This window comes from Halichoeres trimaculatus, unplaced genomic scaffold (assembly GCF_033239565.1).
Source record: "Halichoeres trimaculatus isolate MK-OKI-2021-1 unplaced genomic scaffold, fHalTri1.1 fHalTri1_scaffold_7, whole genome shotgun sequence".
NCBI classification, from domain to species: Eukaryota; Metazoa; Chordata; class Actinopteri; order Labriformes; family Labridae; genus Halichoeres; species Halichoeres trimaculatus.
Genome location: NW_027437185.1, coordinates 31,137,743 through 31,152,157, shown reverse-complemented (window position 1 = coordinate 31,152,157; position 14,415 = coordinate 31,137,743). Strand labels below are relative to the sequence as shown.

The 14,415-nt window shown below is 40.1% G+C and overlaps 1 protein-coding gene across 2 annotated transcripts in view; it reads right to left on the bottom strand.

Moving 5' to 3' along the window:
* LOC141793225 (ecto-NOX disulfide-thiol exchanger 2-like) overlaps positions 1–14,415 on the bottom strand; it is a 131,402-nt gene that overhangs the window by 22,740 nt on the left and 94,247 nt on the right. For both annotated transcript variants that reach the window (XM_074673733.1, XM_074673734.1), the window contains exons 6-9: positions 12,028–12,261; positions 10,739–10,951; positions 7,399–7,505; positions 1,075–1,189 (exon numbers count right to left, since the gene is read on the bottom strand). In XM_074673733.1, coding sequence (XP_074529834.1) covers positions 1,075–1,189; positions 7,399–7,505; positions 10,739–10,951; positions 12,028–12,261 — 669 coding nt within the window. The remainder of the gene's footprint in view (positions 1–1,074; positions 1,190–7,398; positions 7,506–10,738; positions 10,952–12,027; positions 12,262–14,415) is intronic.

The window sequence follows — 14,415 nt, the reverse complement described above, 5'->3', positions numbered from 1 at the left end:
AAAGTCCACATCCTACCTGTAGTGGCCAGCTTAATTCAAATAAAAGCTCCCTTGCCACTTCGTAGCAGGACTTATTACTTCTGACTCAGATGTTCTTGATCCAAAGACGAAAGTGACACCGTTTCAAGGTTTCCAAAAAAGGTGAACACTTTTTATTCTTCAAAAAACTGACATAAAGCTGAGGGTTACAAAAATGATGTGTCTGCTATCCTTCTTAAACAAAAATTGACATCTTCACAGTGTCAGAAAAACGTTGCTCCTCATCCTGCTCGAACATATTTTTACTATAACTTAACTCCTCCTCAGACACAACAGACCATTTCGACATTGGTTGACACTTTACGGAGGCCGTGGCTTAAAGAGCAACACACGCACGCACAAACAGAGAAATGCTACAATAATACTATATTTCAATATGAAATGTAAAAAACATGAAAAATATTCAAAAATTATGAACTTATATTGTATTCTGTATTAGTGGCTCCAACACTACCTGAGTATTGTTGCTGACCATGTCCATCCCTTTATGAGCACAGTGTACCCATCTTCTGATGGCTACTTCCAGCAGGATAACGCTCCATGTCATAAAGCTGGAATCATCTCAGACTGGTTTCTTCAACATGACAATGAGTTCCCTGTACTCAAATGTCCTCCACAGTCCCCAGATCTCAATACAACAGAGCACCTTTGGGATGTGGTGGAACGGGAGATTCTCATCATACATGTTCAGCCGACAAATCTGCAGCAACTGTGTGATGCTATCATGTCGATATGGACCAAACTCTCTGAGGAATGTTTCCAGGACCTTGTTGAATCTATGCCACCAAGGATTGAGGCAGTTCTGAAGGCAAAAGGGGGTCCAACCCCCTAGCAAGGTGTACCTATTAAAGTGGCCGGTGAGTGTATGTTGTTGACATGTTGATGTTTAAGCATGTGTTTCTTATTCATGCTGAGTTGTCAGATGGTTGTTTGATGGTTTACGGATGATTACTGTCAGATTAGACTTTGATCAGCACATCGTCCTTTCACACTAACAGAAGTGCTGATCTGTGAATAAAAGCATCACATGAATACCTGAGTCCTCTGAGTCTTTGCTGTCTGGCATGTCCTCCATGTCGTCGTCTGACATCTCCATCTCCTCCTCTCTCCTGATGCCCATCAGCTGCTCGTTGTGCATGTTTCTGACCTCCTGGAAAACACAAACAAAGGAGGGCGGTTCAGAGCTGCAGAGGATCATGGGTAATGCATGTACAGAAGCTCAAAGTCTTCACTGTAAAATACTCCTTCTTTCAGCCTCACAGACTGAATTTCTAATGACTTCATCCAGAGACTTGTGGTAGAAGCAGGTTTCAAAAAGGTTTAAAGATTAAAGTCGTCCCTGTGAATCAACCTTGCTCCAAATGTAACTCGACCTTCCAGATGTGTGTAAAGAGAAAAAGCGTAACACAGAAAATCCTCTTAAAACGTTAAACACATCAGAGACCATGCTAGTCCAACCATGGAGCCACTAGGCTCTTATATACTGGTGTTGTTCTGCCTCTGATCCTCCCTCAGAGGCACTAACAGAGGCAGAATGAGGGATGAAAGCGGTGATGTGAGGAGTCAGAACAGCACTGTGTGTACATGCATGTCTAGGTGCGTGTGTGTGGGTTCTGCTGTGTATAAACATGCCACCTCTTGCATTGTTCTGCAGCACCATGATGAGATCTGTAATTGCACACAAGGGAAACATTATTACAGTTTTACAGTGCAAGGTGTTTAAGAGGTTATCTTTGTGAGGTGAGTCACATGTTCCTGAAAACATTTCAGCTTTAGTTTCCTGCTGCGAGCAGCTGTGAACAGCATTTCTATGAAAATTGCTCAGTTGTACATACTGAGAAGAAATACAGATTGAAACTACAGCTTTACAAAAGAGGGTTAAAGGTCAAGGAAAATGTCCTTTCACTGTTTATTAGCCACAGATATGCAGATAAGCAAGGAGCACTTATATAAAATTAAACTGGGACACTACATTTCAATAGCAGGTTTGTACTAAACAGGTATCTATATTAATGAACCGTTACTCTGGCTCGAAAACAGATGTACTAAAAGCTCAATTTGTGGACTGCAATAGGAAACTGAATAGCTGTCAAATATTGAATGACTGATAAAAAAAAATGTCTGAGAAACTTTTTAAGGGGACACGATAAATAAGAGAAGATTATCAACTGATTGACTGGAAAAAAATCTGAATTAAGTAGATTCAAGCCTCAGGAGTATATAAACTTAATATGCTACACATTTCTTTACCATTTCAGCTAATTTGTGATAAAGGCTACATCAATCATTACAAAAAGTATCAGAAATGTATAACAAGAAAATTAAACATAGCTAGGGTAAATATAATGTATCATTTTGGCTGACCAACCAGATTTAATGCAAGTTTGCAAGTTCACTTTAATATCTCTGCTACTCCTTGACCACTTAGCAGCACTTTGTTGTCTCCAGGGCAACTGAAGCCAGGCTCCCTTCATGCACAGTACATGATGCCCACAGCACAAGATCACTGAAAGCACTACCTGAGAATTAAATAAAATTAAGTCAGTTTTGATGCAGGAATTCAGAATATTTCCAAATTTTCCAAGCTCAACTTCCCATGGAAAGTCTCAGGAAGTTTCGCTTAAAATAATCTCTGTAATAACCAACAGCCACTTAAAAACAGCAAGAAATACAGGTATTGATTGGCATGTTTTGCTGTCAGGTGATTAAAAAAAATTATCTAATTAATTACAGGATTTGTAATTAATTAATCTAATTAATCTAATTTTAATCTCATATCTGCTTAAGGTCCCCAAATAAAGAATTTGAATTGTAGGACATTAGAAAATTGTAGTGTATGACTAATTAAATGAATACATGAAGAAGAGATATTTATACATAATAAATGTCTGTGTTTGCTGCCATTTACATTGCGCAACTGTTTGGTGCATCCATACGTGTCAATTATGTTTTTTAGTAAGAGGAGGCGGGGTCTGGAGGAGCTTGTCAATCAAAATCATTGCTCGTAAACTACTGTGGTTGAGAGCGGTGTGCTCTTTGGATGAGAGCTCAGCATGGACATGAGGAGAAGATGTGAGATGACAGAGCCATAGCGAGACGCTGCAAGTCAGAAAAGTTCAGGCAGCTCACGCTCCAACTGAGGATGTGTTATGGTAGTTCAGAGAGAAAGAGCAGCGCGATCGGGAGAAAAGACAACAGAGATAATGGAGAGGATCAAAGGAGGGAGTGCCCGAGACGAACACAATAAAAAAAGTATGTTTTGTCTGTTTTAGTTCAGGTAGTTTTGGTATTTAGAGTCTTAGAAAACAATTTTATTTGGGTCTTGAAAGCCCGTTTAAGATGCGCTGAAAATGGCTGGCAGCCAATGTTTATAGCATTATTTATATAACACATTAATTAGTGGTTTATCTAATTAACCCATTAAACTGACATCCCTATTTAAAAGACCAGAGTTATCACTTTGCAACCCTAATGTACCACTCCTTTGACCGCATGTAATTTGTAAAAACTACACATAATGGAAACATACACACGTCTATAAATAAAAAAAAAGGGTCAACAGCTAAAATGAGCAAAAAGCAGCTCAAGAGTAAATAAACATCAGCCAGAGGTCAGACTGGCACTCAACGTATCTCAAGCACACACAACCATCTGGTGTCTGGAGCTGAGTGTGCAAAAACAGTACATTCAGTACACACACACACACAGACACACACAGACACACACACTTAGGACATAAAAACATAAAAACAGTGATCGAGGGAGGCAGCTGTTGTAGGACTTTGCCTCGGAGCTGCAGCCTCTCGACACCGCGGCTCGCTTCTCCGTATTTCAGCTCCAGGCTGAAGAATCAGAGTGAGTTTACAATGACTGAGAGTGGCTGCCTGTTTGATGATAAACAACCTCCGAGCTGTTTCACTTTCTTATAAAGCTCTGCACCGCTGACCAGTGACTGCCTGTATGGCACACTGCAGGTGTAAAAGATGACCTTCATTAGGAGATGTCTCAGATTTTGGAATGAAACTCTGTGTTTTTTAACAGGTTATGACCAGTTTTCAGCTAAATACACTCAGTCTGCTTTGGCAGAATTGTGATAAACGACAGAGAGATGAAGCAAACAAATCACTGTTGATAAAATCTGAGCATCAAGTGAGCCAAGACTCCAAAATATTTACTCAGTGCTGATCAAACAAACCTTTCTGGCATCATCCGCATTGAGTTAGCAAAGACAAGATCCAAACAGTAAGATCATCTTCCTCTGAGACTGTTTCATGTGAGAGCAGGACATTTGCTAACAGGCACATAAACAACATAAATACACACAGTCAGTCATGACATGCCACGGTGTGTCAGGGCTACAACGGTTAAACAAGCAGCGATTGCCTCTAGCCCTTCACACTAAAGGTTTCGGAAACATCAGCAGAAACAGCTTTTCCCCCCGAACACATCCAGAAGTAATAGAGCAACTTAAGATTTTATTTGGAGTCGTGTTTCTGGTTCAGCTGAGCATGCAGGCTAAAGTTGGCTGTCAGAGCTTTTCCAGTAAGAAGTGATGCCTGCTGCTGCTTCAGCTTCTGCAAGGAGTGAAGCTAGGCGTGAAAGAGCAGAGACAGCAGACCAAACAAGTTTATAAAATCAACACAATGAGCCCAGAAGCACTCCATCAAGCTAAGGGGGTTTACAGAGCATGTTGATAGCCACTCTGTACAAACTCTTCCACATACATCCCACACACTCAGTATCCCACTTTTTGCCAGTTGAGCACATAAATCCTGTTTATATGCTAACTTTGACCGACTGCTTTAGGTAGTGTATGTGTCGGGTCGATCTGAGTGTCAGCTAAGTGTGAAAGAGAAAAACCAAACAGAAGTTTTAAACAAAGAAATTCTTACAGGGCATTTCTTCCTTCCTTCCTTTCTTTTTCTTTTTTTAAATCCTGTTTCTATTAATGTATTCAAAGGCTTTGACAGCATATATAGAAAAAACTCAGAGGGAAAAAAGAAAATAAAAACAAAACAAAACATACAAGACTTTTATGACCATATGCTAAATTGCATCACTAGTTCAGTATTTCTTTTGAGAAAGTGTTTTAAAAAAGTTTAGCGGTAAGCATAACAGTGAATTAATGTCCAAGTCAGATAAACTGAGGAAGATGATCAATTAAAGTCTGCCAAATACTAAAAAAAAATTCTAAGATTGCCGATCAAGCATTACAGCATTTCCTTCATGTGTAGTAGAGATGTGAGGACAGTGAACCAGGCCCTGAACTGGGGCACAGTGTCAGACTTCCAAAGATTTAATATCACTTTCTTTGCAATTTTCATACTTTCATAGTGCACTGCACAGAGAGACTTTGATAACATAAAGATAGGGAGCACCCCAATAATGCTATTTCAGGATATGGTTTGAACTCACAGCCATATAGGGATGGGTACCTTTCACATTTGAAACGCTACCGTACTAATTCCCAGTACCTTGCAATCAGGATTGGTACTCAACAGTACCAAATTTTGGTACTTTTGTGTGGTTATGTAGTAATAAATATCAGTTTGCCTAATAACAAAATCTAAACTCTTTTCAATTTAACATATTTATTCTTCAATATATAACCTTGCAATGCTGTGTTCATGTCCAGCATGGAAAATCACCTACTCTTCCAGTCCCTCACAGTCACAAAGATGCATTTAGGTACCTAAACATGGTACCTTTTGATGTACATGAATTGGAACCTGGTACTTTTAACAGAATTTGGTCGGTACTTATAAAAGTACTCAATTCGGTACCCAGCCCTACAGCCATACAATCCAGAAAAACAGTCGAATATCTCACACCAAAAGGGATACAGTTTCGGACATGTCCAAAATAAGTGGGACAGAGAGCCCTCAGCAGATTTGCAGCGACCACATAAAGAGGAGATAGTGGGAAAGATGTATGCAGTTTAGATTTAGAACAATGGAGCCTGTGTTTTGCTTTTGATTGAATTAACTGGTGCCGAGCATTAACAGAACATGATTAGATTCTGCTAAGGCTCTCCCACACGTCATCATCAATCTGCATTCCCTGGTCTTCCTCCCAAGCACTTTTCAGGATGTGGCAGGATTTACTTGTTTGGAGAAAACCTTTATGAAGTCTGAAACTAATTTTTTTGAACTGGGTGAAATCTGTAATAGCTTATAGATTCCTATCAGGGCATTTCTTTCTGAATGAGAAAACACTATGAGAAACTGAGTCCACCCACAGCGCTCTCTTTCACTCATACTGTACTCCCTGGTGTACGCTGTGTGTATATTCAGTACTATAAGAGCATGAGAAAGAACAGCTGGATCCCAGAGGTCTGATAAAAACCCTCTCCAATCCACATAATAGATTTTAATACATCCTGCTGCAGTGTACATACAGACCAGAGTGTTTCCCAAATGAGAAGATCCTTAAGAGACCCTCGAGATCTGAGTGAGGGAGACAACAAAACAAAAATGGTCCGTATGTCCTCAAGTACTGCTCCTGAACATGAATCACATCCTCTTTTTACTCTTTAAGTACATGTTAAAAGCCTCAACACACACTGTTAGGAGCATGACACTCAGATACAACAGAAGCTGAAGACATTAACACTGTCTGCATTATTTTGTCCATTATAAATCTAAACATTAGTGCAACATTTTCCCTTTGCGTCACCTACCTTTATCATGAAGTTTTCAACAAGTTGGTTTTTGCTTGTGATGTGAGGTTCTGTTAAAAACTAGTGTTTGTTTGAATTTTACACTACACTGTATCTTAAAACTGCTGTATTTGTATCAAAGGTACTTAAAGGAACTTACCAACCAGATCTGATCATATATGGACCTTTAGACTGGGGCTACACCTCACTCAAAACCTCCATACCAAACAACACATTCTCATGTTTATCAACGCCGTTAGTTTATAAAGGAGAAACAGTGGATGGTAAAACTGCTTCTTTGCTTCAAGATGTTACCTGCTCAATCAAAGTACACATAAAATATAGATTTTAAAGTTTACTTGTGCAGTTCATTGGCTTGTGCAGATCCACTTATGTTCTAGACACCCTTTAAAGATGGAAAACTCACCCAGCCGCCTGGATCCACTTCAGGGAGAGGCAGTGATGGAGGACAGGAAGTAGATATCTCACACTTTCTGGGGACAGCCAGCACCTGCTCTTGATATACTTACTGTAGCAGGAGTCTGCTCTGGAGACTAATGATTCACTTTTTGAAATGTGCTTTCATACTGCCGAGAACTGTATTCTCTTAATAGAGGGTGACATATGCTGTCAAAACCTGTGTGAAGTTTATTTTGCCATAAAGCACTTGGACATCAGAATAAAAACCAAGGTGGACTAACCTCTGCTTGTTTGCGCCACATGTCCAGGTTCTTGCGCTGAGCTTTGGAGAAATGGTCCCATGCCTTTTGTTTGGAAGCAGCTTGGAATACAGACACAATCTGTTCGACTGTGGCGGGATGCAGGGAGGGACCAGAGACCATGCAGAGACAGAGACAGAGAGAGAAAGAGGACAGGTGGGAAGGAGCAGAGGAGTGAGAACGTGGAGTCAACTACGGATGTAAAGATCTGTCTGTGGTGTGTGTTTGTGTGTAGTGTTTTGTTTTTATTCCTGGATGTGCAAGGGTGTGGGCTACTTACTGTACAGACCTGCAGAAGTCTGGATCTTCTGACAGACATTTTGTCAGATGGTTCTCACACATGTAAAAGGATCATTCCATTTTTGCAAACACAAATTGAACGTGATGCACTTTTTCAAACATGCTGAAGTCCTGGGGCTGAAGTAAAAGGCTAACTGAAGCCCTTTGCACACCAGATGCGTATTTTCACAAAAATATTTCCCATGCTTTTCTTTTCTTTTTTTTTTCAATCCAGCTAGCTTTCACACCTGCAACATTATTTCCCTGGAAAACTGGCTTTTCATTTTTAAGACCGAGGTTGATTTTTCCAAAGTTTCACTCAGAATGAATACACATCCAAGTAATCAAATTGCCTGTTGTTGACAGGTCACATACCAAAACATGCAACATTTGCCTCTGAATTTTTCCCAGTTTGATGCCGTTTACTCGAAAAAGACCTTGAGAAGGGACTTTGCACAAACAAAAATGCTCCTCAGAGAATGACCCATTGGTCCTGCATCATCTCTTCTGGCTGGGATGAAAAAGTTAATTCTAAACTTTTGCATTAACTGCCTTAAATTTTTGCCTCTGTCAGAATAAATCCCAATACAACACAATCTATGACTATGTCCAAAATCCCTCCCTATTCACTATGTTGTGCACTGTATAGTAGATGCAACATTTTGTACTGCTGTCTAAACTCTGAGTGAGCATGTTTATACCCTATATAGTCTAAATGTATCCCACAATGGGTTTTGAAAAGTAGTGTATGAGCGATGCTCACTGTGTGAGCAACATATACCATCATGCATTGCGGTTCAAACAGTAGAAATGGCTGATTACACGATTATGGATTACTAATAACTTGAGAAAACATCACATCATGTCAAAGAATAACACTTAGCTCTCTGTTTAACTCTTGGATGAGCGTATGTCACGACTTGGAGCAGAGAAATACACAACACAAATGTTAGCTGCTGAACCATCAATCACGAGTGATGCATTCACTGACCGTTGTAATTCTCTAATACAGCATAAGTTGTGGCGTGAATGCATAAAAGGTATTCATTTTCTTTACCAAAAAATGTGTAATAAATGTTATTGTCATATTTGGCAGTTAATGTGGAAAAATACGCTGAGTATAATGTGAGTTATGACTGAAATCCACGCCGTTTTGCGGTGTTTGAGGAAAATTTTAACTGTCAATTCCCAGCTATCTGAGCAATGCGAGAGTAATTGCATCACTGTTAGTGGCTGATGAGTGAGTGAGTGGTGTCTGAAATGATGTTTTAATTTTGCTGAGTGGGTGGACTATATGGTCCACTACATCTAACTCACTATATAGTGGAAGGAAGTAGGGAATGAGTGAGTGACTTTGGACCCAATGTATGACTTTATTCTCTTCATCATGAACACTCCTTGTCCCTCCAATCAGCATCGTATGAACTGTTTACTCCTGCTGTGTGTACACTCAGCACAGACTCACAGAGCTGCCAGCACGGCTGCACCTTTGTCTTGTTAAATATTTGTTTAAAAAAGAAAATTCTGCTAAGCAACGGGCAGCTTCCAAAAATAACCTACTTGAAGTGTGCCACTGTTGACCGCCGTGCAGCTCCACCGCAGCAGAGAAAATCGCCCAGGGACACCATTATAAAAGTAGCACAGTGTTCCTGATGCTCTTTCTTACTGTAGGTTTTTATTCAAAAAAAGAACAGCTTTAAGATTCAAGCCTCAGGAGTTTTAGCTGCACAATGACAGTGAATAAATTTAACCCTGGATTAGGCTTGTAAAACAGACTGTGTAGACCTTTAACTCCAAGGTTCAAACTGTCTTTAAGTGAACAGCTCTGAGTCTGTACAGTTTGTCTTTTGTGATCACAGCTTCACTATATTAATAAAAGTCATCCTGTCCTAAAACTTCTCCATCTGTTGACATGTAGGTAGTCACGGAGACATGTAAGGTTGGTCTGTGTATCCCAGAGCTTCTAATGAACACAGGCTGGACTCAATATGACCACCGGCTAAGAGTGTGTGTTCTCAGAGTGCTGAGAGACAGAGCAGTGTGGGATCGATAGCCCCTTCCCAGCAGCCTGTAATTTGATGGAGCAGATCAATGGAGGAGTCAGAGACCAGAGGAAAGGGCACAGGCAGACCTGCAGGACTTTCAACTTTCTATCCACCTGTCCATCTAAACATCAAAAAGGAAAACACTTCATTTTACATAAGGAAACCAACCTGTATAGCAGGAAACTGCCCAGTCTCTCTGTCTTAAAGTCAGGTTTACAAACACACGATCACCCACATTCACCTTGGATGTATTTTCCATGTGACATTTACCTTTATAATCAAAAGCAACAGAGAATAAGGACCTTCACTTTGTACTGGAGGATATTAACATTATAATTAACATGCATGTAGTTCGATATGTTGAGACAAAGCACCTCAGGCGCCGGAAAGCTGCATGTTTCACCTTTTGTAAACTTAAAGCATGCATTTTATTCAACATGTCTGCCTTCCTGTGGATTCATGCAATAAACATACTTACTGAATTTTTCTGAAGGCAACATGATTCATAATCCACCACAATGTTTGTCATTGTTTCCATTAATGTTTGAGGTACTTGTAACACAGAGGAGTAAAAGGGAATAAGTGATACGATAACACTGTTAGGAGAAAAACAAACTCACCTTGAAGTTTTCCCCCATAAGTTAAATTAGCATAAATCAGATGACATCTAGGTCCTTGTAATCAAAAGGATTTAGATCCGTTATGTTTGGCCTGTGCATGATTTTATACTTACCATTTTCAGCATCAACTTCTCCAGGCATGGAAAGACTTGATCAAAAATCAAACTGCAGTAGTTTCTGCTTCAAACCTGCATTATGTTCATGCTGCATGTCTAAGGTTTTTAAAGCTAGCCACACATTCATTATGGAGGGCAAATTTCTGACAAGACCCCTCTGACTTAAATCTGACATTTACTATAACACAATCAGAGATCAGTCCAGCAGGAGGTGTGTTTAAGATTCAACATTGCAGTGTGTGTGTGTGCGTTTAAGACTCACATTGACCCAGAATTCCAGCCAGAGCGGTCTTGAACTTGTCTTTGGCCTCCTCCATCTCCTTCTCGTGCTGACTCTTCTCGCCCGTCAGCCGGCGGATGTGGCCGTTGGACGACTGGATCATGGAGTAGAAGTTGTTGGCGTTCCTGCGGTTGACTTCGCCTCGTTCCAACCAGGTCAAGAGCACACGCACGGCTTCGGGAAATTTGGCGTCATCTGTTTGGAAGAGGAAGAGTCAGAATCTGAGCAGTAAAATAAATAAAGGTGGTGACAGAAGAAATGAGTCAAAACTTTGCCTTGTTTAAAATGAAAATCAAAGTCTATGCGAGACACGGCTGTTGATAGAATTGAGGCCTGTTACATAATATATCTTAATCCCACCAAAAACGCTGACTCAGGGTTTGTTTCAGCAAGGTGACACTGAAAAATGATTAAATATTAGACCACAGTGTTCCAAAGAGAAAAAGGAAAAGGGAACAAAACACACACTGGATAAAGGAGATAAGTGAAGTGTCATTATTGAAGAAGCAGAGAATTCAACGACACCTCAGAGAGACAGAGAGAGGAAACAAAAGAGGGGATTAAACCCTCTAGAGGTGGTCTGGGTTAAACATTTAGCCCCTGTCATCAAACAGGAATATAACACGCAATGAAAAGGGCTGAACCCCTTTCTCCTCTCTTGGTGACAGATTCAGGGAGGAGTAAACCCTAAACTTGCAGCAAAAAGCCAGAATGTGTGTTTTTCACAGCAGCAGCCAAAAGTAATTAGAAACAAATCCTCGGTTACCACAACACAGAGTTGGTTCTTTACACCCAGGCCAAGAAAGAAAGAGCTGAGAAAGACTCCAACAGATGGTGGAGAGGCTGAAAGTCACAGACATTTTGTTAACGGGTAACGGTGGCTGAGACCTGGAAGTGTCTTTGCTCATTAGTGAAACAAGTTCATTCAGCCAGAAACCTCAGGGAACGCCGGGAAGAGAAGGAAAAGAAAGGACAAGATGAAAGAGTAAACTGATAGAGAGTGTTTAACAGTGACCTCTGAAAAACAAATCCCTGGATTTGCTCAAACATCAGAGAACAGCTTGGTTTGTTTGACCTGCTGCATTTGGAGACCATTCCCATGATGCCTTAGTTGTACAGTTTACAAACAGACAAACACAACTCTTAACCTTATTCTTCTGTGCTGTCTGTTTGTAGTTTGAATAAATAACTTTCAATTCATCTGTTTGATTCTCTGTTTGTGAGAACTTGAATCTCAGATTTGTTTTTATTAATTTTTTAGGCGATCCTACCTTTGATTTTGTCTCCTAGCTGGCTGCACTCGTGCTCGGAGTAGTGGACGATTGGAGGAGGTGATGGCGGTCGGAGTCGATCCTCCTCCATCTTTCGTCGGTGTCTCTCCTCTCTGGCCAACATGCGCTGTCGACACTCCCACTCGTAGAGGTCGTCTCTGGCCTGGGCGTAGTCCACATGGAGTCGACCCGTGTCCTTTTTGTCCGTGCTTGAGCCCAGGCGAACACGATAACCTAGGTGGGATAACGACAGATTGAAGAAGAGGCAGGTGTCCAAAGCATTGAAAAACAAAATATTTCCTCTGCTTGTCAACATTTTTGAGACCTTGTCTTTTCTACATTCTGGCTTTTATCAGTCTCGGGGTGTCAGTCTGGGTATCTGACTGAAATATTTCTACAAGTATACGATGCATTGCCACAAATTTAGTATAGACTTTTATGACTCAGAAGATAAGACCTGCAAACTCTTCCTCTACAACAACCATCAGCGTATTTGTGATTTTCAGCTAACATGGCTTGAAGCCACTGGGTTTTGTTTTAAGACATTTGACAGAACACAGAAACAAGAAAGATAGAGACAGAAACAAAACAAGATAGAGTTTGAGATATATAAATATATAGAGAGGCAAATGGAAACAAAGAGATAGAGAAAATTAAGAAATACAAAAAATTAAGATCACACTGGGTCAGTCACAGTTTCCCCACACCAGTTTACCTGGCATACTATTACCCACAATGCACGGGGCTAACGCTGTTTGTCTATGCAGGTGGCAGGTTTTGATGAAGTACCGCCATCTACTGGAATGATTTGGCATTACAACTACAATACAACAACACTAACGTGAGGCGGTCCATGAGATAGAAGTGAAGTGATATGAAAAATCTTGTTATTTCTAGTTATAAAAGAGACGTTCACTTCTACAAATTAATTAAAGCCCCTATAAACCACTTATTCACTTCTTGAAACCATACGTGGATTATATGGAAGTGGTTTTTCCATTAGCAGTATAAAATAAAAATCCCTTCCAGATTTATTTTCAGTAAATGATATAAATCAAACATGATGATTCTGCTATGATATTCATTCATTCATTTTCTGAACTGCTTATCCCGTGCAGGGTCGCGGGTGGCTGGAGCCTATCCCAGTTGTCATTGGGCGAGAGGCAGGGTACACTCTGGACTGGTCGCCAGTCAATCACAGGGCTGACACTTAGACAGACAACCATTCACTCACACACTCACACCTAAGGACAATTTAAAGTGTTCAATTAACCTGATGAGCATGTTTTTGGACTGTGGGAGGAAGCCGGAAAGAACCCACTCATGCACGGGGAGAACATGCAAACTTCACACAGAAAGGCCCACCGGCCAAGTATCTACTATGATATGAATAACAAAATAACTAAATAACTAAAATGCCGAGACCGACCAAAGTTTGTGTTGTACATTTATAATAAAGGCAAAATCAAAATCCATCACCTGTAGCTCTGTTTTCCAAATCTGTAAACCAGAGTAGTATACTACAAAACAGACCCAACAGAACAGTCAGACTAAATACTACTGCAAAAGCAGTAAGCCTCTACATTCACATATGTAGTAGCCGGTTTGGAAAACAGCCTATATTTTTAGTCTGAGTAGCTCCTTTTGTTTTTATTTTACATTAACCCATTGATGCTTGTTGTTGCAAATTTGCGATGTATCCTATAAGGTCTTCATAGAATAAAATAGAATAGAATATAACTTTATTCGGCATTGCAACAAGTGCAACGAAATTGCAAGAGTGCTTCAGTCAGTGCAAAACCGTTTCAAGTGCAAAATAGCTGCCATGTTCAGGTAATTAATGACATGAGGTAATTGTTATGTAACTATATGATGACAAATGAGGTATTGATCCAGAGCATCCATTGATGCAGCTGAGATGACCTTTGTATCTCATTATTACCTATTGATTCGTTTTCTACACAAACCAAAGATCTTATCAGATCCACTATGTCACAATGTATTGGTCAAAGTATAACTTAGTTATAACTATTGTGTGTACTATACTCAAATTCACAATCTCCACTTAATTTAACATCTGTAAGAATGCAAAAATGCATTAAAAAATATATATATTTATACAATTGTTAATTTATTCAGGCAGTAAGAGGTTAATGTATGGCTGATCTGAGTTGTGGTTAATTTCCAGTCTCTGCTCTCCCTCTCTATCTATTTCTTTGATGAGCAAATGCCACTGTTGTTGATCATTAGTTGACATCACTGAGACTACGTCTGAATTTATACCGCCTGTTTTTCCACCTTGAGCCATGCCATCACTACAATACCCAAATATTTGTAATTTGTGACAGCTGTCAGCTTGACACTCATGTCTGAATGTCACTGTTCTGT